General features: G+C 51.9%; 10 protein-coding genes across 10 annotated transcripts; 4 read left to right on the plus strand and 6 right to left on the minus strand.

Annotated features, from left to right (window-relative positions):
• Positions 1-1,793: 1,793 nt before the first annotated feature.
• On the plus strand, positions 1,794-3,023 carry CC77DRAFT_944220 (hypothetical protein; the record flags this gene model as incomplete). Its single annotated transcript, XM_018534957.1, has 4 exons — positions 1,794-2,193; positions 2,344-2,442; positions 2,496-2,829; positions 2,879-3,023. Coding segments are annotated over 4 exons (978 nt in total), but the record flags the coding sequence as incomplete, so codon positions are not given.
• A 368-nt stretch (positions 3,024-3,391) lies between these two features.
• Positions 3,392-3,927, plus strand: CC77DRAFT_382912 (hypothetical protein). Its single transcript, XM_018531453.1, has one exon. It carries the CDS (start codon positions 3,585-3,587, stop codon positions 3,855-3,857), a length of 273 nt encoding a protein of 90 aa, XP_018381997.1. The 5' UTR covers positions 3,392-3,584; the 3' UTR covers positions 3,858-3,927.
• Positions 3,928-3,997: 70 nt separating this feature from the next.
• On the minus strand, positions 3,998-8,581 carry CC77DRAFT_944052 (hypothetical protein; the record flags this gene model as incomplete). Its single annotated transcript, XM_018534940.1, has 3 exons — positions 3,998-6,894; positions 6,960-8,250; positions 8,297-8,581. 3 exons carry the CDS (start codon positions 8,579-8,581, stop codon positions 3,998-4,000), a joined length of 4,473 nt encoding a protein of 1,490 aa, XP_018381998.1.
• Positions 8,582-9,779: 1,198 nt separating this feature from the next.
• Positions 9,780-11,281, plus strand: CC77DRAFT_382987 (zincin). The gene is made up of 3 exons (XM_018531456.1): positions 9,780-9,788; positions 9,880-9,970; positions 10,094-11,281. The coding sequence occupies exon 3, from the start codon at positions 10,132-10,134 to the stop codon at positions 10,900-10,902; it is 771 nt and encodes a 256-aa protein (XP_018381999.1). The 5' UTR covers positions 9,780-9,788; positions 9,880-9,970; positions 10,094-10,131; the 3' UTR covers positions 10,903-11,281.
• On the minus strand, positions 10,978-11,337 carry CC77DRAFT_382969 (hypothetical protein). Its single transcript, XM_018531454.1, has one exon. The coding sequence runs from the start codon at positions 11,248-11,250 to the stop codon at positions 11,053-11,055; it is 198 nt and encodes a 65-aa protein (XP_018382000.1). The 5' UTR covers positions 11,251-11,337; the 3' UTR covers positions 10,978-11,052.
• Positions 11,338-11,432: 95 nt separating this feature from the next.
• CC77DRAFT_1023920 (ankyrin repeat and IBR domain-containing protein 1) lies at positions 11,433-13,910 on the minus strand. Its single transcript, XM_018525765.1, has 4 exons — positions 13,480-13,910; positions 12,889-13,429; positions 11,955-12,841; positions 11,433-11,908 (listed from the first exon to the last, which is right to left on the minus strand). The coding sequence occupies exons 1-4, from the start codon at positions 13,559-13,561 to the stop codon at positions 11,877-11,879; spliced, it is 1,542 nt and encodes a 513-aa protein (XP_018382001.1). The 5' UTR covers positions 13,562-13,910; the 3' UTR covers positions 11,433-11,876.
• Positions 13,911-13,932: 22 nt separating this feature from the next.
• On the minus strand, positions 13,933-16,701 carry CC77DRAFT_382974 (translation initiation factor eIF-2B subunit epsilon). Its single transcript, XM_018531455.1, has 4 exons — positions 16,509-16,701; positions 16,406-16,462; positions 15,050-16,358; positions 13,933-14,972 (listed from the first exon to the last, which is right to left on the minus strand). The coding sequence occupies exons 1-4, from the start codon at positions 16,584-16,586 to the stop codon at positions 14,305-14,307; spliced, it is 2,112 nt and encodes a 703-aa protein (XP_018382002.1). The 5' UTR covers positions 16,587-16,701; the 3' UTR covers positions 13,933-14,304.
• Positions 16,702-16,969: 268 nt separating this feature from the next.
• On the minus strand, positions 16,970-19,902 carry CC77DRAFT_1023922 (response regulator). Its single transcript, XM_018525766.1, has 6 exons — positions 19,375-19,902; positions 19,250-19,322; positions 19,054-19,197; positions 18,113-19,000; positions 17,875-18,064; positions 16,970-17,828 (listed from the first exon to the last, which is right to left on the minus strand). Exons 1-6 carry the CDS (start codon positions 19,440-19,442, stop codon positions 17,311-17,313), a joined length of 1,881 nt encoding a protein of 626 aa, XP_018382003.1. The 5' UTR covers positions 19,443-19,902; the 3' UTR covers positions 16,970-17,310.
• Positions 19,903-20,299: 397 nt separating this feature from the next.
• Positions 20,300-21,506, plus strand: CC77DRAFT_383085 (Redoxin). Its single transcript, XM_018531457.1, has 4 exons — positions 20,300-20,707; positions 20,763-20,880; positions 20,932-20,977; positions 21,029-21,506. Exons 1-4 carry the CDS (start codon positions 20,524-20,526, stop codon positions 21,218-21,220), a joined length of 540 nt encoding a protein of 179 aa, XP_018382004.1. The 5' UTR covers positions 20,300-20,523; the 3' UTR covers positions 21,221-21,506.
• Positions 21,507-21,522: 16 nt separating this feature from the next.
• On the minus strand, positions 21,523-23,742 carry CC77DRAFT_383282 (formamidase FmdS). Its single transcript, XM_018531461.1, has 5 exons — positions 23,434-23,742; positions 23,065-23,372; positions 22,897-22,985; positions 22,514-22,821; positions 21,523-22,439 (listed from the first exon to the last, which is right to left on the minus strand). Exons 1-5 carry the CDS (start codon positions 23,506-23,508, stop codon positions 21,783-21,785), a joined length of 1,437 nt encoding a protein of 478 aa, XP_018382005.1. The 5' UTR covers positions 23,509-23,742; the 3' UTR covers positions 21,523-21,782.
• Between the last annotated feature and the right edge of the window lie 8 nt (positions 23,743-23,750).

Consider the following 23,750-nt stretch of genomic DNA (forward strand, 5'->3'; position numbering starts at 1 on the left):
CAGGCTTGCCGGCCCTCATTGGGACGGCCACCCCAACCTTCAGCTACGATCAAGCCAAGCATTCATTTGGATCTGGCGATGATTTCGGTATCCAGATGACTTACATGTCGGGCACTTTTACATGTTATTCAGGAACCAGGCCTACCTTCACGCCCATCATCTCCAATCCAGCTCTCCTATACACCCGTACCTGCTCTTATGTCACACAAGGAGTGCCCGCAACCTATACAGGCATCTTCTGTGCAAATGCCGATCTCTTTAACTGGGTCAACATTGGTGCTTACACGCTCGACAACTACCAATTCCTCAACCCATTCGCGGTCACTCCTCGCCCTTTCACAGCCACGTTCGGCGACCAGCCTGCACCGACCACAGTCGCTACAAACACTGTTGTGGTGACCCAGACTGCCACCAACACTGCTTTTGCTCCCATTCAGCCCGCAGCGACTACTACGGTCACTTCTGCTTCCTCCACTACTACACGTACGAGCACGGCTACTGTTACAACCCCAGTCACCAGCCCTTTCACGCAGACTGTTACCTCGTGCCCAACGCCTTCAAGCACATCCACACCATTGAGCTCTTCGAACCCATCTTCTTCTCTGATCGTGCCGCCCTCCTCGTCTAGCTCTGCTGTGTCGGTTGTGCCGTCTTCGTCCACTCGGGTTTCTACTATTACTGTGGTCGTCGTCTCAACAACTACGCCATTGCCAAGCTCATCTTCGAGCCCTGCTCCGGTGTCATCTTCGTCGTCTTCCGTGGCTACCACGACCGTTGTCGTTGTGTCCACCGTTTCCCCAACACCGAGTTCGTCTCCAAGTCCGTCTCCTATCCCATCATCAAGTTCGTCTGCTTCGCCTTCGCCTTCTTCATCATCAGTTGCTACTACAACCCTCACCGTAGTGACCACTGCTACTCCAGCACCGAGCTCGTCTTCGACCTCCTCGCTATCTCCGCCACTTGCTCCTTCGAGCTCATCGGTACTCACTTCCTCGAGCTCACCCGCATCTCCTCCTGTTCCAGCATCATCATCTTCTTCTTCATTAGTTGCGACTACCACTGTCGTAGTAGTTACTACTGCTACTCCGACACCAAGCTCTGCTTCGACACCTTCGTCGTCATCTGTTCCGTCGAGCTCGTCTGTCCGCACATCTTCGAGCTCATCCGTTTCGCCTTCTCTAATCTCATCTTCGAGCTCATCCTCGGTCGCCACTACCACCGTCGTCGTGACTACAGCTACCCCAACAACAAGCTCTACTTCGACTTCATCTTCCTCTCCCATTCCTTCCAGCTCAACCACTTCAAGCCCTGCGTCTAGCTCCTCCACTCCTACTTCAGCCAGCCCGGTACCCTCTGCGTCTACCCTATCTTGCCCTGCAAGCAACGGCGCAACCTTCAGCACGCCTCAAGGAAACTTCATCGTCGAATGCTTCGTCGACCGCTTCAACAATGACATTGGCGTTGCACCAAATAACCCTGCAACCTTCGAGCAATGTATTCAGGCTTGTGCGAGCACTTCAAGCTGCCAGGATGTCTCTTATCTGCCCAACGGTCCATGTTATTTGAAGAATGGTCTTGGTGCACCCAACTCCAACAGCAATGTCTGGGGTGCTAGGATTGCATCTGTACCTGTGTCCTCATCCCCAGTGGCATCCACATCTTCCGCAAGCTCCTCCTCCTCTGTCGCTACTACCACAGTCATTAGTACCACGGTAGTTACCGCTGGCTCCTCTTCTAATTCTGTTGCCTCCTCTTCCAGCTCTACTACATCCTCGTCCAGCTCTGCTGCCAGCCCCGCCGCTAGCGCTTCATGCCCTGGCTCCAACGGCTCAACCATCACTGCCAATGGTAAGCAGTACCTTGTCGAGTGCGGTTCTGACTACACGGGCGGAGACATCCCAGGTCCAATGAGCCCAACTTACCCAGGCTCCTACGAGGGTTGTTTGGCGGACTGTTCTTCCACTTCAGGCTGTGTCGCTGTCAGCTACGTCATGGGTGGCCCTTGCTATTTGAAGAACGCGGTCAGCGGTGCGAGGAGCAACTCCAACATCATCGGTGGACGATTGGTTAGCACTATCTCAACTTCGGCGGCACCCACCTCTTCGGCAGCACCCACTTCGTCCTCTGCGGCTGCTACGTCGTCTGTTGCTACCTCCTCTCGCATTATCTCATCCTCTTCAGTGGCGGCCACAAGTTCTGCACCAGTCACTTCGGCTGCCCCTGCTCCTGGACCCTCGACCGTTACTGTTACCACGACTATCTCGAACACGGCGTACCGATGCGCATGCACGCCTACCAGTGTCTTCAGTGCCTCATCAAGCGCCCCTGCTCCGAGCTCAACAGGTGCTGTCACTTGCCCGGGTTCCAATGGTTCAACTTTGGTGACTTCATGTGGCGCACAATACGCCGTCGAGTGCAGCTCCGATCGTTACGGCAATGACCGTAAGTATTTCAAATCTGCTTCTTCTATGCATGTCAGCTAATATAGTGTACAGTTCCGAACGGCCTCGTCTACACTGACACATACGAGCAATGTCTGCAGGCCTGCGACAGCACCACTGGGTGCGTTAATGTTTCCTGGCTCATAGGTAACCCAGGTGCTTGCTACATGAAGGGCAGCATTGGCGCCATTCGGAACAACTCAAACATTATCGGAAGTCGCAAGCTCTCTGGATGTGTCACTCTCAAGCTTCACCGCAAGCGCGTTGCGGTTGCTGCCCCCAAGCAGAAGCTCGCGAAGCGTGCTGGTTTCTACGGCCCTGACTTCACATTTACTCAGGATCGCGTCGTTGCGACTGCAACCGGAACTGTCAGGACCACCGTCACTACGTGAGAACTGTCCTTTGCTTCTCATCATGCAATTACTTACCAATAACAGCACCTCCACACCTATCTCTGGTACTGCCACTCAGACTGCTTTCACCGTTGCCTCTGCCACCGTGACCACCACCACAAGCGTACCTACCACCGTTTACAACATTATCACCGTCACTACATGCCCGACTGCCTCTCCTACCGTCTAAATGGTGGTATCTTACTCTGCCAAGATCTTCAACCTCGGTCAACTCCAGACAAGACTCGTAGTGCCTGTCACCACACGTTAATCTCAACTACTGTCGCTCTTTAGCATATGGTTTGTCACCCTTTAGTGAGGGCAAAGCATATATCACTATTATACAGGTAGTAGATAGTTTAATGAAGTTCTTGCCTCATTGAATCAATCTTCCGATCACAGTGATAAGTGACTACATGCGCCTACGCATCTGCTTGAAGTGTCTTTAATCACGAGATAGAAGACATTCCATCGTTACGAGCCAGCACATAACCCTGTCACAATTCGACAACACATACCCCAACGCATGATCTCTCATTCAAGTCACCGCCTCAGACCCATTCATCAATCAGCACGACTATAAAACTCCGGAACCATCCTCCACCATTACCGCATTGTATAACAAAAACATCCTACTCACCCACCACAAAAACCTTACCGCAAGCTCGCTCCCACAAAAACACTAAATGACTACTAACAACAACACCATCGACCAAATCACTATCCAGACAGAGGTACAGATACTTACAAAATGTACAACCGCTTCACCCCCGAAGAGTGGGCACAAGAAAACTACTACGCCTACTCGCACGACATCTCGCCTCCCCGCAATCGCCACGAAGAACCAAGACCAGGGTACCACACAAACGACTACCGTACCGTCAGTCCGATAAGAGAAGTATCAGGATTGCAGAGACCACGTGTTAATTCTATTCGCCAACCGCCACCATGTGGGGTGGGCTGGTGGAATGGAGACGAAGGACTGAGGGACTATCGGGGTAGAGCGTACTGGAGGAGACGATGAGATGGGCTTGTGCAGGATTTAGGTGGCTGAGATATCAAATTCAAACGATTACCGTACTGTCAGTCTAACCTTTATCAATGAACTTGTAAAGCCGAAGGAAAACTTTAGAGCTCCTACTGATGTGGCTATTTCCTAAGCTACTACTCAAACTCAAAGTCCGCAGGCAACGAATATCCCTGCGCATTGAACATGTCATTCCATACATCACACCCGACGTCCACGACGCCCCAACCCTTGACTACTTCCTCAAAGTCCACTTCCCTCATGTACCGCTCCATGACAGCAGCCTCCGTTTCTCCACGTTTCTCCGCAGCCGCCACGCGCGATAGCCGCTCGATCTCAAAGTCCTCAAGACGCCTCTGGGACTCCCTGAGGTGCTTCTGCAGATCCTGCCCATACTTAAGCGTTTCTGAGAAAGTGGATAGGATCTTGTCGAGCGAGTTGACAGCCGTGGTGAGCGAGTCGCGCAAAGTACTCAGACTGGCGATGCTGTCGCGGAACTCGTCCCAGTTCATCTTGCTGTAGAACGTCTTGAACGTGTTGGTGAGTACCACGCCGTCGACCTTGGTCGCGCCCTTAATCACCGTACTCGCCGCCTTGAAGGCGACAGCCGGACCACTTACAACGGCCAAGGCTGCAGCCGCACCCACAAACATAACGGCAGCAGCATCTGCGGCTAGTTGGAAGATGTAGTCGGTGACTTCTTTTCGCTTAGCTGCAATCAGCTCGTCGATTGGCTTGATCTTTGACTCGAAGGCATTTCGGTTCTCCTTGATCCTTTGGAAAAGCGCCTTCATCTCCTTGTATGACTTCTCAAGGTCATCATTAGCAGTACCAACATAGCGCGAGGCATCGATGATGGCTTGCCGCGTGCCCGTGTAGAAGGTTACCCAACGAATGCTCTTGTCTTCTAACCTCTTGACGCGGCGGCTCTGGATTGAGGCTGCAGAACCGATGCGATTCAGAGCTTTGGAGATGGAACCAAACGTCCGTACGTACGTTGCCACAGTCTCAGCCATGCTTGAGTGTAAAGAAAACGACCCAAGGGTGTTATCGTAGGCCTTGAGCGTGTGCACATTTGGGAGGACCATGATAGCCTTTACGTTGTCGAAGAACTGACGAGTCTCCTCGGTGCCATCAGCCAACAGGGTCGCCATGACGGGGTGGGCTTGTATAGCGAATTGCATAGGATCTTCGACCTGACCTTGGAAGGCGCCCGCATCGTTATCTTCCGCTCCTGGTGCTTCAAGCGCGAAGAATGCCTCTGCTGTTAGTACAGCAGCTCGCTCCGCTGCGGCGTCATCGCCCCCAAGTACAGCAGAAAAGTTGATATGAGGGTCGACATTGAGCAGTGAGAGGACCTGTTGGGCATTCTCCAGCAGCTCTGGCCATTCAATACCAACGATCACATCGGCATTGAACGCGACATCGCTTCGTATCTCCTCCTGTATGTCTTTGAGAGTCATCCAAACACGGCTGAATTGGACGCTGAGTTTCTGTACAAGATTAACCCATGAAATGTGCTGATTCTGGTAGATTATGCCGCTGTCGCGAAGTTGCTCCAGTCTGAACTTCCGATCATCCAGTGGTCCGACCTCTTCCCGTCGAGCATACTCGATTTGTTGTGCCTTATGTTGGATTTCATCCATAAGTCTTTCTCTCGACCAGAAGATGGTCAGAATTAGTGGGATGTCGTCCTGAATGCGAGCTATCTTCTCCCAGTAACCAGCATCTGTCGAGCGTATCAAGTCCTCTAGGGCTCTGACGTCCGCAGCAACTTTATTACGAGCCTCTGTGACAGTGTGGTTGATTGTATTGAAACCATTGTTGAGCTTAGCCGTAGTGGAGGCCAGGTCGCCGCACAATCCTACAGCTGAATTGACGTAAGGCTTCGCCTGGGCTGCCTTCTGCTCGTCCGAGAGATCACTGTTTGCGTCTGCGGTCCAATCTTGCATGAGCTTTGCGAGCTTGATTGTATCCAAGACGACCGATGCAGAGATGTACTTTGCACCCGCCAGTAAGGCGCCGCTGTTGACAATGCCGATCCCATCGAGGTTCAATGTTGAGTTGTTATAGGCGAGTAGATCCTTCAAGCCCGAGTTGAGCCACACGGACACACCTTGCTTGATCAAGTCGATATCAAACCACCTGCCAGATTGCATGATTGCGTCCAACCTGAAAGTGGTTGGCGCGTCCAGAAGTCGTGTACTAACGTCCATGTGTGCCTCGAAAGCATCGAAGTCGTCTCTCTCTAATGCCTGAACGGCAAGATCCGATTGATCAACGCATGCCTGCTCAGTCAAAAGCAGAACTCTGCTGGGGATGTACTGGTTTCGCTCGATAAATCTGCCATCTTCTCTGTTCGATCTCTCAGATCCATTGGGCATAGCAAACTCTTTGCTACCAGCCGATGCTCCGATGTTGTTGAGTAGAGAGTACTGTTCGCTACCAGCTGATACAACTGTCACTTCTTGCGCATCGCTTTCGATCCCGTTTCCCAAAGGTTGATGGACGGCCTCTAGGAGAGCCCGGAAAGCATGCTCATCAGATGGAGGCGTACTGGGCTCGGCAGCAGGAGCTTGTAGTGCGCCAAGTTCGGGATCAGCCTCTGGCAGGTAGATACCCTGGGCCGTGAGCATGTCCAGGTACATCTGTGAACCATCCTGGAGCTCTGTTGCTGAATCTCTAGCGCTCTCAATTGTTACAGGGTCGAACATCTCATCAGCCAACTCCTTGTATGCATCTGCAGTCCAGCTCAGGAGATCTCCGGAGCTAGTGCTCATGCGTCCCCAGAACATGTTCAGCGCCTTGTACTGAATCTCGAGCTCGCCGAATTTGGGCGTAATCTTTTTCAGATCCGCTATAGAAGATTCGAGTGAGTTCACCGAGGCTTGGGTCTTTGCAATGTCGCTCATCATCTGGCTTTCCTTGGATTCGTATATCTGGTTGACGATGAAGGCCGCGGCGAACAAGATACCCAATCCCACCACGATAGCGGGCGCGGCAACACCGAAAGTCAAGATCAACGCCACAAACGCTAGTAGGATGTCAGCAGATTAGTCAAGTTTCTAGAGAGCGATAAACTCCACACAGTGGACTCACAAACGAGGATAACGATCAAGCTCCAGAATTGAACATCTCGGACCGTCTTCAGGGCATCTTTCTGACTTTGGAGTGTCTCTTTCAGCGCCTTGAGTTGAGTTTCCATCGCTTTCTGCAACGCTGTGAGCTCTTCACTAATGCCTCTCAAAGCAACGCCCATGTTCACAATGGCATTCGAAGCGTTGACCGAAGCTTTGTTGATAGTAGCCGCAATCTTGAGAGCTCCCTTGACACCCCTTTCAACGGCTCTTTTCTGTATCTTTGCTATTTTGTCTTCGTCTTCGGCTTCTTTGGCTTCTTCGTATGCTTTGGCATCGGCTTCCATTAGCTTTGTGAGAGCAAGGTGCTGCTTAGAAGATCTCCGGATAGTGGTAACCAATGGCATTACGTCGACTTGTGTCTTCATGTACTGATCACGTAACTGCTGGATGAGCGATCGGAGATCGAGCAGCGAACCTGGTGAGGCGACGCCAAGGTACGTAATCCCCGGGCAGTCAACAACATGCGTCCATGCTGTGTCTTCTTTCGTGGCCATCTCTTCGTCATCCCCAGCCTTCGAGACCCTCTGTCGCCAGAGCTTGTTGTTCCGAAGCGCGACCAGGCCTTGCTCGTTAGAGCTCAAACCGTCTGTTGATGCTTGCTTGGTTTTGTCCTTAATACTGACCTTGGTAGGGTCTTTTGTATCGACTGTGATATTCCAAGAGAACGAGTTTGTGTCGACCCCAAAAAGCTTTCCTGCATAGTAACAGAGATGTTTCCACTTCACATCGGATGCCTTATTCTTTGGCGTGACTGTCACGTCGCTGAAAGAGACATTGTCGACGAGGTCATTGCCTTTGAAGACTTTCAATTTGCCGTCCGTTCCAGCCACGAAAAGACTGAATGTAGGCACCGCATCGGCAGTCGTACCGGCTGCATGAGCTGCCACTGTGACTAGATCGGCTGCAGGTAAGCATTTGTCACCAACCTTCTTCCAACCCTCAATGAACAGTTTGGGCCAATTGTTTTTGGCATCTACCCGGTTCGCGTCTGTCATGGGCCGTGGTTCCTTCTTCCACACACTTTTTCCAACACTGAGATAGAATGATCCATTGTAAGGAAACAGGTGAACCGTTCCCTGGGCCGTGTCAGCCTCTACAGGTAAGTTGTCGAAGTGCGCCCAGCTCTCTGTGACGGTTCCAGCACCAGTACCCGTGGACGTCTTGTTTAAATATCGGATTTCTCGACCAGCCAGACCGACGATGGGTGACGTATTGAGCGTTGCGTTATATTTGTCCAAGTTGGGCTGAGTCTGTGGACAGTCAGTATTTCTCAGGTAAATTTGGAAGGTGTATTACCAAGAGCTCATCGAAATTGTTGAGAATGGGCGTAGCAGCCGTCACCATGGTCTGCATGGTCAACGCTGCTTTCTTGCCCTTCTCGCCCTTGAGGAAATCGGTGACCTCCTTGATAGCAGCCTGTTGCTCTGGCGTCTTACCGATTGGTTTACTGGCTGTCGGCGCGGCGAAGCCCGATGGATCTGACTGCTCACCCAGTGATAAGGCATTCGCGTCGAAGGCTGCTTTCTCCGTGGCAGCCCTGTTGTTTTGCAGTAAGTTCAGAGACGTATCAATATTAGCCATGACCTATTCTTTTTTAGCATGCAATACCGCATGAACCTGGAATGGGAAGAGCCTGCCTTATTGTACATCTTGGTGTTGTACGCAATAGTTTCAGCATCGTCAGTAGTGTTCCCCCGCCGGACTTCCGTCACCACCTCGTTGGTGACGATATCGAGGAATGGGAGTACCTGGGATGGGGAAAACATCTTGACTTGTAGATTCGATGGAAGCTTCTATCAAAGTGAAATGAATATACCCTGGAGCTGCCGTGACGATGTCGACTTAACGTCTGGTAAGATGGACTTATATACTTGGTTTCTTGGGCATAGGATACAATCCGGACTGCAAGGCATTGGAAAAGGCCCTTTCAGTAGCCGCATTGAGAAAGCGTTGCACAAGTGGCAAGCTGGTCGTCTATCCTAAGTCAATAGTCGGGCCTGAATTTCAGCTGTGTTGGAGTATTGGCAGCCTAAAATGTGTGCGGCTCGATGCAATGATTTGCAGACCTGCACTTCGATGCACACGCAAGAATCTACGGGACAAGATGGACCCTCGATCTAGCCTAGGAGAGATGATAGAAGACCAAACCAGCGACCCGCGTACTCCAAGATACGGAAAGCTCGTTCCAGACATCGACACTGCGACTTGAAGAACGACAAGCCAGTAGTATACCTCAAGCATCCTTGTTCTTACGGAGTACGCTGTGACATGGATAGTAACTGTAGACCATGCGAACCTTTCAGAGCAGCGATACGATCCACGAATGTAGAACGTTCTGGGCACTGTGATGATTGTTGCAGCATTCGCTCGCGAGTTCCTTTTTTGGATTGAATGGCGTGGTAGGATTGAGCTGAAAAGGCTCGAAGCTGAAGAATGAGAAGAAAACCCTAACCTGGCGCCATAACCGACTCGGCCGTCTCCCCAAACCATGTGATTGGCTGGTTTCTTGATAAAGTTGAGGGGTAGCGAGGCGGGAGACGGAAGGATTCCCGCTGAACGACATAAGCCAACCGTGTTTAGAATCACATGGCACCTCCACCCACCACTAGAGTCGCATGCATCAAATTTCAGCGACGCCATGGAGGTGATATACGCATGATGCAGCAGTTTGCAACAAACTTAACAAGCTAAAAGCAGCTCCGCCACGACGACATCCCGCATCAAGAGTAGTCCCTCGCCCAATTCGTGTGGGCGCTCACTGAATAGGCTGAACAGGCTTGATACGCGGGTATGCCGATTTTCATGGCGCCTCTAGAACGTCGCCATTCTCAGATGAGCTTGTGGAGCGACTAGAAGACTGGGAAGCTGAATGTCTACAGGGTCTCGCAGAACGGCCAAGAAGAATGAAGGGGTGGATCTCAGGGCGTCGAGGGCCTCGCCTCGATCGTTGGAGATTCGACAACATATAAGGTGGGTGGGATGTAAGGTAAACATCATTACTCAATCTTCAACCTACAAGTTTCTTACCATCTTCCAAACTGGCTGAAGCATTTGATCCCTGGTGTGGTGACATCGACCAACGTGCAATTACAGCCCTAGCCTCTGGTCATACCAACCCTGTTGTCCCTCCAATGGCGAAGACAATCACCCCCGTCTCGGAGCTCACCAAGTATCCCTGCGACACGCAGGAGGAAGAGGACCCCTCTTTTGGCCCCGCCCCCATCTCCAACTTGGAGGGCACTACAGGTGACAACAACCCGGACGAGCCCGACTCCCTCGTCGTAGGCTACGGTACCATTGTTCCTCGCTGGGATGTCCATCTCACTCAGGGCAGAGTCCTTCACTACTTTGTCCAAGAGGAGAGCTTCACGTCTCCCGACCAAGCGCGATCTGCAGCCAAAACGTTCCAGGAAGCTGCCGATACATGGAATGAGCTCGAACTAGGTGTCGTCATCCAGGAGACGACAGATCAGAACAGCGCAAACTTCTACCTTGCGTATAAGCCCAATCCTACTGTTGGGCCGGGACGCAACACGCTCGCTCGTGCCTTCTTCCCTCACGAGGTCGACCAGGATGTCATCGTCTTCTCGCGTGCCTTTGATGCGAGCGCCAAACCCATCCTCAAGAACATCTTCCAGCACGAAATTGGTCATATTCTCGGGCTACGCCACGAGTTCGCCATCACGGGCGACGACAAGAAGGATATCAAGCCCGAGGGTGAGGGCGCTATTCAGTTCCTCACCAACAATTACAACTCGATCATGAGCTACAACTTCCCTCCCAAGCTCCAGGACAGCGACCGCGAGCAGGTCACTCAGTTCTACAAGCTGAGCAATGGTTACATGATAGGGGGTAGTCCAGTCACCGACTATCAGCCCCAGATTCGACGAAAGAACAGGTAGGATGGTGTGGTATAAGTGCTACGAGGGAACTGGCAAAAACAGTGGTAGCAAGGAACAGCTCCATGGGTTCTTCAGTCTCTCGAAGAATGCTTGTACACGTATCTTGCACAGGTAAGTCATCAGTAGAATGGGAGCTGAGATGCTTGAACATCACCACATCGAGCCGCTGCAGCGTGTAGTATTGTGAAGTGGATAGGTACCTAATGATATTTCATGTTTATGGCAGTACACTAGAACTTCTTCTGTTAGGTGGCTACTATGGCTATCTTCAAGCAATGAGCAGTCCTTTTTTTTGAGCTTTGTCTGCTGCGAAGCGCTCATATATCTGCTGGAGCCAGGCAAGACCATATGTTTTCCTGCTTCTACTTCTTCCACGCAAGTTGTTTGTATGTTGCTGGAATCAGCCTCATATATAAGAACTGGCAGCAACGCTGTACTATCAGCGCTACCGTATGATGCAATCACATCACATCTTTCGGCAAGGTAAACAATCAATATCGAAAGTCTAAGTTCATATCTTTCTCAATATCTGCGTCGAATATGTGTGAGAGTGGGATGAGTGAGAAGAAGAAAAGAACCACATACACACACCCCAGATTCCGCTAAGAACCTAGCCGCTGAACCGCTGATTGCCAACAGATTGATACACATAGAAAAAAAAAACGCCATTGCCAAAAAATGCCATACCCTTATCACCAAAAAAGAAAAAGCGCCAGTGCGTACCATATCCATGCAACATAAAACAGTGTGAAAACGTCATGCTCTTTGCTAACTTTCTTGTCTTTCATTGCGCGGGCCAAACCCAAACGTTATCATTGATGTCGCCTCCTTCTGTTGGCTGCGTGCAGATTAGCTACTCCTCCACCAGGCATCAGGGTCCGGCGACAACGTCTGCGAGGGGGCCGTCGCGTGCTGCCATCGTGGGTGGCGATTTGAGGGTCGTCAGGAGAGACCAATTAACTGAAGTAGGTGTCCTACACCAAGTCTACGTTAAACTTCCAGGTGCCTATAAACGTTAGCAGCATTCCAATGAGGGCTAAAAGACGACTAACCGAGCTTCAGGTTCTCCGCTGTGTCATTGAGGACAATTATCCTTCTCTTGGTGCAGTATGAAGTCTTGTCAAGGATATCGACCTTGAGGTCCTTCAGCTGATCGATTGGCTTCTCGAACATCTCGCTGAGATTCTCGACGGCCATTTCCAGGTCCTTTTGGTTGTCCTCGAAAATCTCTGTGAGATTGTTTCGTGCAAGGTAGTAAGCAAAAGCGTAGGTCCATTTGAGTACCTGTCGGCACTGCTGAAGCGCATGTGAAGCTTGGTCCAGGAACTGCACCTCAATCCATGACATGCCCGACGAGTTCTGCAGTTGCTGCATCTTCTTTTCCGTCTTGAGGTAGAGGTCTTTGTCTAGCTTAGCCGATTGTTCGTGGTTGGCAAAGCGGTTGTAGTAATGAAGGTATCGTTCGAGCGACTGCCGGGACTTGGCCTGCGCATCGCGGGCTTCCGATCCGCTCTTCTCCTCGAAACGGTTGCAATTGTACCAGCTCGTGCCGTGCTCCGACCACTTGCCCATACACATCCAGCAGAACTCGTTGCGACACTTCCTGCATGTCATGTGATTGCACCCTCCATTCTTCTCAATGGTGGAGTTACAGTTTGGGCATTCCTTTGTGTTGGCCGATATCCAGTTGGCTGTCTCCGAGTCGTCCTCGCACTTCTTGACCCATTTCTTCACTAGAGCGCAAGGTGCGGGTTGGTGGTTGTTCAGCGTGCATCCAAAGCAGAAGTCGTGTCCGCACTCGCAGTGCACCGTGGGCACGATCTTGGTGAGATCCTTGCTCTTTACCGGACATTCCACGGCGTATTTGCAATCGGGCGCGGGGCACCACTTGAGGTTTTCTTTATCGTCGACGTAGGTTCGTGTGAGGAGGGTGTGGTATCTGTGATTGTTAGCAGGCTTTGGGAAGGTGGAGCGGCATCGACGTACCTGTCTTGGAGATCTGCTGTAACGAGAAGGTCTAGCGATTTCGAGTCGACTATCCGGGTGCAGCCCTCTCCGGGGCAGCGTATCCGGGCAGCCTCTCCCTCATCTTGAATCTTGGTGCCGAGGTATTGCCTGTAGCAGTCCAAGCAGAACCTGTGCCCACACTTCATGGCAAACGTCCGCAGGTCCTTGTCATCGTCGCAGCAGATGTCGCAGACAAAACCTGGTATCTGCTCGACCTTGGGCGGATTGGTGGTGGAGTCCTGACCCAGGCCTGCTGTCTCGAGGACCTCATCCGTCTTCTCCATGTATTGGTCGATCAAACGTTCCTTGTTCCATCGCAGGTGGCGGAGGAGGATGGCAGCGGCCTCTGGTGGTTGGCCGAGGATGCTCGCAACCTCGTCGATCTGCTTGTCTTGCTGTGCTTGGATCTGGGCAGGATCAAAGACTTTGAAGTCTACTTCGAAGGCCTGCTTGGTGGGCTTGATGTCCTTGTCTTGCGTCTCAAAGCCGACGTCATCTTGCTCCATGTCAAAGTCCGAGTCTGTTGCACGTTAGCATGCAACTATAGTTGGAGCTCAAGGGAATGCGCACCCTCTTCCAGGCCCAGATCGCTGTCCTGGTCGTCGAAGTCGTCGCCGCTCATGGAGCTGTTGAAGTCGTCGTCGGAGTCCATTTTGTCGGCGTGAGTTGCGGGCGTGGCCGGTAGGCTAACAACAGGCGAGTTTGTCTTCTTATGGGGTGGTTCCTCTGCGGGGCTGAGGTAGTTGTCTGCCTCGTCGGCCTTCCGCTTGCGAAGGGTAGTTGGAGGCGTGATGATGGAGATGTCCCGCCTGATGACGGAACGCTAGCTGGACAGGCTGCGGCGGAAGAAAACGTGTGTACAAACGGGCGATAAGGCCTGAGGCGCGCGTGCAGAGTGGCGGTACAGGTGTGGGAGAAAACAAGGGTATTGGTCAGCTGAACAGAAGGGAAGGAGTCACAAGAGTTGGGGAGTCTGGCGTCCAGCAGTCGATTGATGGTCCTATGCGGGCACTCATCGGGTGGCCCTAGCGCCTTTGGGAGGCAACAGCCCAGGGGCGCGCCCGGAACTTGACCGCGCTCTCCACATTTCCGTCTGCCGCCTCACCCACCTAGCAGACCACCTAACGAACTTGGGTATACATTGTCAAGCGCAGAGTTCAATCCCTTGGCGCAAACCACTGCAGTCGCCTTGAGGCAGCTGTCCTGCTCCGTAAGCACCATTGTCTGCTGCGGACAAGAATCGGCCATACATCGCCGCCTCTATAATAGTCTGGCCTATGTCCAGATGAAACCGGCCAACGACATAGACTTTGTTCAACTCATGCTAATTTTGCTTTTCCACACAGCATGCAACAGAAGCTCTCATCTTGTCATAGTACTTCGTTGTAGCACGCACTAATCCTCATCACTCTCTTCCTCGCTCTCGTCCTCACTCTCCATCTGCAAAAAGTCAATCAAACTCTTCGTCTTCTGCCTGACCTTCTCCATGTCCGCATTCTCCGTGCTCTTCTCGTCTTCCCACCACTGAATCATGCCATCCTCTTCTATCGAGTCTAGTTCGACCAGTTTAGTCGATGCACTCAGCAAGATGGCATCGCCGTTCTCCTTGTTGCACAAGTCGGCCTGAAGCAGCAGCATAAAGTCGATCTGATCCGTCTTGCTTTCAGCGTTCTTGTCAAAGATGGACCGATCGATGAGCTCCTTGTGTTGCCCAAAGACCTGCGCAACGGCACTCTTGATTGCCTCGCCCGACTTTGTAAGTTGGGTGACGCGCTTGACGAACGAGGAAACAACGGCACGTCTGACTTGGTGGTCAGAGGCGTTTGTGCTCATACGGAGTGCCGTCAGCTCCAGCTGGATGTTTGCCGATTCGTGGCCTTCGACAAGAGAATCGTAAATACTGGCAGAAGCGTCGTGATCAAAGTTTGCCGCATGTTGACTGTCTGCCGAGCCCACAGACAAGAAACTACTGGTCGCTGATCTGTCATGGCGTTCCATACCCATCATGTCTGCCTCGGAATCCGAGTTGATTGTGGATATCGATTCGTTTGAGAAGTTGTACACTAATCATGTTAGCACACACACACACACACACACACACACACACACACACACGCGGGGTCGGTGGTCTTGGACTTACTGGGACCTCTGGTAGCGAGACCATCGACAAGCTCGTCCTCGTCATCTTCGTCAGAGTCATAGAACTCGAAGCCGTCGCCTTTCTCGCCAACAATCGCAGGATCTGAGTTACCCCGGACAATTTCCTCCCCTTGTTCGCGTCTCCGCTTTGCTCTTGTAATTCTGTGATCTCCTCGTATTGTCATGCCTTCGCTGATGCTGACCCCATATGATATCAGAGCACCGGCTTCGATGGTGCACCTGCGACCTATGGCCACTTCGTTTGCGATGACTGCCTTGGTGACTGTGCTGCCGTCGGCTATGCTGGCATAGTCCCAAATGTATGCGCCGTCGATTTTAACATTTCGACCAATTTGACAATGCCTTCCGATAATACTGTTGGTAATGACGCTCTTCTCGCCTATGCTGGTACCCCGTCCGATGACTGTCTTTCGTCCGATGATGCAATCGCGTGCGAGTATGACGCCCTCCTCCTTGTAGGTATTGCCCTTTTGTAACCGATATGACTGTCCCTGAACAAGATTGCTGTCCGGGCACAACGGGTATGCCCAGCGTGATACAATGTCCTTGCTAACCGAATCGTATGCGTGGAGGTTTCGTACTCGTGCCGCGTAGTGGTCTGAGATGATGTGTGTGTGGAAGGTCTTGCCGTTGAGCTCGTAATCCTTGAGTACGCTGTGTAGGAAGCCCTTGCGAGGCGCTTGGAAATCGAAGTTGTCGCTCCATAGCGCGAGTACGTCGGGTGTGCAGATGTCGATGCCGCAGTCGATCAGGTCCTGGCGTACTTCGACCTCCTGGTGGGTGGAAAGCAGCTCGGGGTCGACGGAGAGGTAGTGCGTCTGGTCGCGGTTGGGCATTTGTTCAAAGTGCAAGCATCTGTCTTTCTGCGGGTCAATCACAAATACCGGACTTGTTCCCTGTGCCTTTGTCCGATGAGTCGCGCCTGCCTCGCGCAGCACCATGGTCATGATGGCGTTCTTGTCCTTGGCCCGCCTCGCTCTGTGCGCTGCAAGCGCAGACTCCAAGGGCAGATTGCTGACCACGTCGCCGTACACCAGGAGGAAGTCTCCCACGAGCAGACCCCGGCTGTCCAGGTCTCGCATCGCGTCACCGATCGAGTGTGACGTCGACTGGATGAGCTCCAGTCGCGAGAAGGGCGAAGACTTGGAAGACCATCTTGAGGCTTTTATGTACTCTTCAACCTGCTCTCTGTGTGCGCCGCAGTATACAAAGACTTCCTCGACGCCGGCGTTGGCGAGAAATTCGAACGTGTACTCGATGAGCGGGGTATTCGCGAGGGGTAGGAGACACTAGCAAGTGTCAGCGTGCAGCTGGCAATCTTTGGGGGCATGCGTACTCTTGGGTGCTCGAGTGTGAAGGGATTGAAGCGTGTCTCGAAGGGGTCCGCGAGTATCTGCAATGTCAGCACAGTCGGCGGCCAAGTACAGTGCGCAACCTACCACGGCCTGCAGCGGCTCGTCGCGCTCCTCCTCGCCCGACTTGCCCTTGTTCTGGCCTTTGTTGCCTTTTGGGGGCATGTTTGGACTTTGGTAGTGTGTTGCGCAAAAGGTGGAGGGGCGCGGTTGGAATTCTAGATTCGTACAAGTCGTGGTGGGGGTTTGGGCTACGACTCCCAAAAAAGCTTCCACGAACTTACAACCACCGCTGAGTCACAAGCCCCCTCGAACCAGGGACCACCACGCAAACCCAGATCTTCGGGTCCCGTCACGTCTCAGATCCTTTAGCGGGGTGGCTCTGCGGGTAAGCCGCTGCAACAGGGCGCATGATTCTCGAACATGCTCGTGCGCGGCCTTTTGGGCTGGCTATCAAGGTCTGGACCACCAGGGAGAACATTTACTCGGGAATGCTTATTGCGACGACACTTTCACATGGGAGGACTGCTGAGCACTGGGATTCTTGTGTCTGAGAAAAGAATTGATCAATTGTTTATCTAACACGTAGGGTATTTTCTGGCAAATGTCCAACCCGGACCTGGCACAATAGATGACCTTGGAACGCCGGAGACCCCAAAGGTCCTGGATACCCTCACAGACAGCTTCCCGAACTGTCCGATCCTTGCATTTATCTCTCCCGTAGATACAAGGGCCGACCACGACTATCGGCTCCAACATGGCGAAACATCTCTGTCCAGCAACGCGATTACGTGCTCCATGCCTGTCAACAGGAAGCCGGTGGCTGTACTCCTTCTTCTCGAATTATTAACATGAAAGTTCCCTCTTCACTGCCTCGCTAACCGACATATCAACGTGGGCGCGGTTGCATTCCTCCCATCTGCTGCTGCATCTGAGGTGGGTACATTTGTTGACGCTTGGCTGGGTTGTTCAGATCGTCACCTCCAGATATCTCCGAGACCTGACGACGGTGACCTGGCGGTAATTGTGCTTGTTGCTGTGGTTGCATTTGCATGTGTGGCGAGGTGTTATATCCCATGTTCCCATGCATGGGATTCACGCCGTAGGGAGTCGGGTGCTGCACTGGCTGGCCGCGCATTGCCTGTGCAAAATCGTCCGGAACTGTGGTACCAACTGGAGAAACGCCCGGCATTTGGTTTGGTGAGTTCCAGTTGCTGACAGTCTGGGGGGACTTGGCCGGAGAGTCCTCTTCCTTGAGAACCAACTGACGTGCGATTTGCACAGGTTGAGGTGCAACCATAGATCCGTCAGCTTGAGCTATTGGCTTCTTGAGGTGCACAAGGTGTTTTTCTAGCATGTGCAATAGACCTTCTTTGGTGAATGGCTTAGGGAGAACGTCGTTCATGCCTGGGGAGGTTAGCACTTGTTATACATACAGATGAGCCGGTCTTACCATGTTGGAAATACATTGAGATGTCGTCGCTTCGGATGTTGGAAGTCATGGCAACGATAGGAGTAGTATCGAATTGTCGAATCAGATGGCAGGCTGACACACCGTCGAGGTTCGGCATGATGATATCCATCAAAACCAAATCATACTTGGATCCAGCGTTCATTTTGTTGACCGCCTCCAAACCGTCGAGCTTATTCGAGTCAGTATGGAGTCTGGATAGCACGGGAAGATGACTTACAGCACTATCAATGGAGCAATGGAAGGCGTACAAGAACTTGCTTCCGATTCGACGACAAGTGGGATCGTCTTCGACCAGCAAGATCTGGGGAGGTCTGATCCACCCTGGGTCTGGGATGGTATTCTTCTTTCTCGGTTCTGGAATTCTGGGCTCGCTGACCTCGGCCGCTTTCGGCGGAGCGGCATACGGGATGTTGTTGATATGCTCGCTGTACATGGGGTCGATGCCGTTATTGGAACCGACGGGATAAACAAGGTTGTCGAGGTTTTCTAGGCGCATTGAGTTGGTGGAGGTTGCAGATGGTGGACCGCGGCTCGTCGGTCGTGCTGCTGCTCGCGCGAAGTCGGGCGGTGGCGTTGTTAATGTCCCGTTCATGCGCATGGTGATCTCGTTCATTTGCTCCAAATTCCGGGGGTTCAGCATGGCGTCCGCGTTCGTCTCGCTGAGAAGCTTAGAAGCGTGCTGCAAGGGCGAAGCAGGGTTGTCGTCATCCGTGTTGGAAGGAGGCTCCATACTGCCGTTCTGCGAGTCGGCGCCGTTGGGGAAGATAAGTTTGCTGTTTCTCCTCTGTGTCGCGTCGACACCATGTAGGAAAGTCATGATCTGCTGCATAACATGCTCGTGGTTGACGACCGTTTTTTGTAGCCCAATGACCTCCTGTAGAAGCATGGAATGGTGGATGCTCAGTTCACTATAGCGGCTCTCCAGCGCATGCAGCTGAGCTTGTGTGGCCATCAATTGACCGCTAACCATGTCCATCTGTTGTGAGGGTGCGAACTCTTCGGCGGCGGCTTGGTTTGGTTTTCGCGGCGCAGGAGCCTTTCGACGGATGTTGTCGAGCGCATCTTTGTTGTTCATCTTGAAATCAGGGTGCTTGAACTCCCAGGCCTATTGGCTTGTTAGCTAACACAATCATGAAGATATGCAGGAATGCCACATACTCCTGGCCCATAGGGCGACTGCCCATTCTCTTCGTTGTTATGACGGACTTTGTGGAAATCGTATTTGTTCAGCTGGCGGACGAAACTAGCAAAGTTGCTGTGTTTGAAATGCTTGGGAAGTATGTGTTTTGTGAACTTCTCGTTCTGTCCGTTGGTTAGCAGGTGGATTAGATTGGTACGTATACGAGGCGCATACTTCTAGGACAACGAAGCTGTCGCCGTCATTCCCCCATCGCACAACACTCTCGTCGCTCGGGTTTTCCAACATCCTAAACCATGTTTTAGCACGCCGTCACGTCGCGCATGGGCGCGTCCACCTACTTGTACAGCTTGCGCACAAAGTCGCTGGAGTTGTTGGACCCTCCCCCACCAGCTTGATTGGGATCCATGATGCAGGTGGATTGACGACTGTCGTGGGCGAAGAAGCCGTCGTTGGTAACCCGTGTTGATGCGCGACGGCACCGGATGAGTCTCGTCGATGCCGAAATGCGATAGCAAATTCCCCGTCACAGTCTTCAGTACCTGGAAGCGACTGCGATCGAAGCTACGGAAGACGGCGCGCGAGGTTCCGGCGGCGCGTTGTATGCTATGCGCTTAAAGTTTTGCTTAGCCGCAGGCGACCGGTGTTGGACGAGCGATGACGAAATTTCCCAAAACGGGCGCGCCTTGTTGCAGGCTGACGACGGAGTGCGATGGGCGAGATCTGGACCTTCAAGTGTAAGAGACAGGGAGAACATGGGCACATTGGCTCGTGGCTTCTGCGCGGGCACTTGGGAGCTAAACGGGCCTAAAGCAGGTTAACCTTGGGCTTGAGAGGAATGCAGTTGGCAATGCGCTAGCGGGCGTCGTGCCGAGGGAGACGAAGCAGGGGGGGAATGACAGGACACGGGACACGGGGGTGAAGACGCCTGAGTCGTGGGTGAGGTCTGCACCGCACACACACGCTCTCCCTCTCGACGGTGGTGCGATATTACACTGCTTTTTCCAGCGTATAGCACAGTTTTGATCATTCTTTCGCCCATGGTCCTTCTGGCTCATGTCTCCACTGATTACGCCGTTGACGAAACATCACCGGCTTGAGGCACGATCGGCATAGCACCGAATAGCTTACGCTAAAGCTGGTGTGGGTCGATAGGTTAACATCATTATCCGCAATTTGCTGGTGCAGGCAAGACTAGTCTGTACATACGACAGCTAATTATGGACACGAGTATCAGTATGCACATTTGTCGATATTACTGAGGTACTGCGACCGCGGAGGCGCCCATGTAGCATACTTTTGGATGAGGGAGATGCACACGTGCTGCGTAGAGGGAAGTGAGCTGGTGGGTGCGCTTGCCGTCTTCCGAGAGCAGTGACACCGGCAAAACACGTCGTACCCCCACTACCTCAGAAGCTCGTCACCGTCAAGTGCACACGTGCTCTACACCCACACCACGCCCGACATACACACTTTCTCCTGCATACACCATGTTCGCTACCGCCCGTCGCCTGCCCCTAGTGCGTCTCGTCGCCAGTCGGCGTCTATTTCACGCCTCTGCGCCTGCATTCGTCAATGTTGGAGACAAGCTGCCTGACGTTGAACTCGTCGAGGGTTCTCCGGGTAACAAGGTCAACCTAGCAAAGGAGTTGACCGGCAAAGGTGTCATTATCGGTAATTAACGTCTGGCGGGTCTCGTTGACAAAGCTGCGTCTGACAACTGCCAAAGGTGTTCCTGCAGCTTTCTCGCCTTCATGCTCCGAGAACCATATCCCCGGCTATATCAATTCTCCTAAGTTGAAGGATGCCGGCAAGGTGTTTGTTGTTTCAGTAAACGATCCTTTTGTGTAAGCAGATTCTTCTTGAAATCCGCCATATTCTCAACTGATCGGATGTAGCATGAAAGCATGGGGCAAGATGCTCGATCCTTCAGGCTCCAGCGGCGTAAGTGTTACCTTGTTCGCCCTTCAGACATTGTGGTGTTGACATTGATAGATTCGCTTCTTGGGAGACCCCAGCCTTGGCTTTACAAAGGCGCTTGATCTCTCTTTCGATGGCGCCTCCATCTTCGGAGGTGATCGTTCGAAGCGATATGCTCTTGTGATTGACAACGGTACCGTCAAAGCAGCACACGTCGAGTCTGATAACACAGGCTTGAATGTTTCTGCAGCAGACAAGGTCCTGTAAAGAGTTCCTGACAGGCTGCATAAGAGACGAACAAATGTGCATCTAGAATTCACGGAATGGACCACGATCGCCTAAAACGATAGCGGAGGTCATCAACCTAAATGAAAGAACCAGTACAATACATCTACATGTACGAAATCGCTCATCAACTTTATACGTCTCGGACTACTATTACTGGTTGACTATGGTATCATGGACCTTTATCATACAATACTCCAGTCACGTTGCAACCACTAATTGTGCCTCCAAATCATCAGGCCATTCTAGCTTCTTGTAAAGTTTCTCGGTTCCATCTCCCTATGCCTTGGCTAAAGAAGAAAGACAATGAGTCTGTTAGAATGTTTGACTAGACTCACGAAGCGCGACCAACGCTACTTCTTATATAGAGATATTAGTTCTACAAGCCTTTTGAACGCCTTGGAAAAGGTAAATTGACGTTGATTGCCTACTAGGAGATACTGATTGAAATAGCACAATAACCGCTAAGCTTCAGCCACATTGCGCCATCCTCCGACCCAATCCCCACAATCCCTGTAAACGTTCTACACACACAGACCACGGTCTACTTCTTGCCAGCAAATGCGCAAGACCCGAGATCGCGCTTCTCAGCGGGAACATGCGGACTGATGTCAAAGTCGAAGATGTCCATCGGCAAACCTATAGTCGTACATGCATTGGGGATATCGACTATACCAGCTATGTGACCTTGAACCGGGGCGCAAGAGAGCAAGAGATAGATCTGGTAGTCGCTGTACCCTGTGCTATCGTTAGTAAAGGATATCTGAGAAAAAAGAAACTTGATGAAACCTCGGGCCAGCGCCCCTTCGCCACTACACTCCTCAAACCAAAAAAAAACCAAAAGGCCAAGGAATCTAGAATTGGCAGAGACGAGCGCGGAACATGGGAAGAGAATACGTGCAAAAAACGCAGAAAGAAGAATTGCAAACTCACCAAATCGTCTCAAATACTCAATTACCCTCAGACAAGTTTGTCGGTACGCAACCGTCGCATCGAGATAGTGCTGTTTCCCGTGTTCATCCACACTGAAGCCCTCGAAGTAAATATACCTTCCAGGACCAAACTGCGGTTCGACGGGGCCTGGGATGTAAATTGGACTCTTCATATCGAGTTGCTTCATGCCGCCTTTCATGACGCTGAACTTGATTGTTATGACGCCTGCCATCTCGATTGCGCCGCAGAAGGATATCTCGCCGTCGCCCTAGCAGGTGGAAAGATGAATGTCAATTTCAAGGTCACGTATAGACTTCCTTGGAATGAGATGTGAAAACTTACCTGACTGAAATGTAAATCTCCAACACTAAACTTTGCACCCTTGACATGCACCGGCAAGAAAACTTTAGATCCCCTCGACAAGTTCTTGATATCACAGTTACCCCCGTGTTCAGGACGACCTGGAATAGTGCGCGCGCCTTCTTTGGCAATCTTCTCTTTTACAGATCCTGTTGCAGAACCTGCGTGGGCGTTCTGAGGCTCAGGCGGTTTAGCCACGTCGCGGTTCAGATGGGTGTGTGTAGAGATGAGTTCGGCTTCGCGAGTGTTCCAAGTCTCCAGGACTTCGGCAGAGGGCGCGCAGCCTAGAACTAGAAAACGAGAAAAGGATGAGGTCAGCGCTGAATTCGGCATTTTGTGTATGCATGTGAACAAGGATAACTTACTGCCAGGGTGAATGAGGCCTGCAAATCTCACGCCGGGAATATGGCGAGAGCTACAGAAGATGCCTTCAAAGTCCCAGATGGCCTTTGCCCTGCCGATATATTAGTCCACCTCTTCGTTCAGCACCTCTCTCACTATCTTTGCCCTCCAAAAAAAAAATCAACACTTACGCCTCAGGGTAGAGTTCATCCAAGAATCCACCGCCATTGTCCTTTGCAAACACACCTGTAAACCCCCAAGGCTGGTCCTCTAACGGCTGTACATCTTGAATGTCGACAGCGAGGACGTCACCCGGCTCTGCGGTTTCAATATCGAAAGGTCCGGTTAGATAGTGAATCTTAGTAAGGTCGACATCCCGCACATCATCTGCAGAGTCATTGTTGCCGATTTGACCACCAGTCCAGTCTACGCACTCGATCTTGACGGCTTCACCGGGCTTGATAGTGGCGAACGAGGGGTTTTCGGGGTGCCAGCGGTTCTAAAGAACAAAAAGACATGTATTAGAGTAGCTCAGTAAACTGCAGAATGATTCGACATACGTGCAGGCACTCTTGCTCTGATGCTGGCTTGTCCAGTGACACTTTCGCTGCATAGCGGAGACCTTCTTTACCCATATTGAGGATCTGGGGTACACTGAACTGGAAAGTGAAAAGAAAGAAGGAGAGGGTATGCTGTGTAGATCAGAGAACAGTAAGAAACGCGTCTAGTCGCGCGAGAGGGGAACGTCACGCATATGAAGACAACAGACGCGGGGAAACAGTAACCTCAGCCTGTCAATTGTTATCTCGGATATAAGGATACGTGCCGAAGACAAGGCCGAATGCCATATCCACCAACTATTACTACAAGGCGGGTG

The sequence above is a fragment of the Alternaria alternata genome (assembly GCF_001642055.1).
Source record: "Alternaria alternata strain SRC1lrK2f unplaced genomic scaffold CC77scaffold_21, whole genome shotgun sequence".
In the NCBI taxonomy this organism is placed as follows: Eukaryota; Fungi; Ascomycota; class Dothideomycetes; order Pleosporales; family Pleosporaceae; genus Alternaria; species Alternaria alternata.

Coding starts and splice junctions, on each gene's coding strand:
- CC77DRAFT_382912 (XM_018531453.1), top strand. CDS start 3,585: ATGTACAACCGCTTCACCCCCGAAGAGTGGGCACAAGAAAACTACTAC.
- CC77DRAFT_382987 (XM_018531456.1), top strand. CDS start 10,132: ATGGCGAAGACAATCACCCCCGTCTCGGAGCTCACCAAGTATCCCTGC.
- CC77DRAFT_382969 (XM_018531454.1), bottom strand. CDS start 11,250: ATGGTCTTGCCTGGCTCCAGCAGATATATGAGCGCTTCGCAGCAGACA.
- CC77DRAFT_1023920 (XM_018525765.1), bottom strand. CDS start 13,561: ATGGACTCCGACGACGACTTCAACAGCTCCATGAGCGGCGACGACTTC. Junction 13,430..13,479: donor CGATCTGGGCCTGGAAGAGG/GTGCGCATTCCC, acceptor AACGTGCAACAG/ACTCGGACTTTGACATGGAG. Junction 11,909..11,954: donor AGCGGAGAACCTGAAGCTCG/GTTAGTCGTCTT, acceptor TAACGTTTATAG/GCACCTGGAAGTTTAACGTA.
- CC77DRAFT_382974 (XM_018531455.1), bottom strand. CDS start 16,586: ATGCCCCCAAAAGGCAACAAAGGCCAGAACAAGGGCAAGTCGGGCGAG. Junction 16,463..16,508: donor ACGAGCCGCTGCAGGCCGTG/GTAGGTTGCGCA, acceptor CTGACATTGCAG/ATACTCGCGGACCCCTTCGA. Junction 16,359..16,405: donor TCACACTCGAGCACCCAAGA/GTACGCATGCCC, acceptor GACACTTGCTAG/TGTCTCCTACCCCTCGCGAA.
- CC77DRAFT_1023922 (XM_018525766.1), bottom strand. CDS start 19,442: ATGGATCCCAATCAAGCTGGTGGGGGAGGGTCCAACAACTCCAGCGAC. Junction 19,001..19,053: donor AGTCGCCCTATGGGCCAGGA/GTATGTGGCATT, acceptor ACAAGCCAATAG/GCCTGGGAGTTCAAGCACCC. Junction 17,829..17,874: donor CTCAATGTATTTCCAACATG/GTAAGACCGGCT, acceptor TAACCTCCCCAG/GCATGAACGACGTTCTCCCT.
- CC77DRAFT_383085 (XM_018531457.1), top strand. CDS start 20,524: ATGTTCGCTACCGCCCGTCGCCTGCCCCTAGTGCGTCTCGTCGCCAGT. Junction 20,881..20,931: donor TCAGTAAACGATCCTTTTGT/GTAAGCAGATTC, acceptor GATCGGATGTAG/CATGAAAGCATGGGGCAAGA. Junction 20,978..21,028: donor ATCCTTCAGGCTCCAGCGGC/GTAAGTGTTACC, acceptor TGACATTGATAG/ATTCGCTTCTTGGGAGACCC.
- CC77DRAFT_383282 (XM_018531461.1), bottom strand. CDS start 23,508: ATGGGTAAAGAAGGTCTCCGCTATGCAGCGAAAGTGTCACTGGACAAG. Junction 23,373..23,433: donor CAGAGCAAGAGTGCCTGCAC/GTATGTCGAATC, acceptor TTTGTTCTTTAG/AACCGCTGGCACCCCGAAAA. Junction 22,822..22,896: donor AGGCCTCATTCACCCTGGCA/GTAAGTTATCCT, acceptor CTCGTTTTCTAG/TTCTAGGCTGCGCGCCCTCT.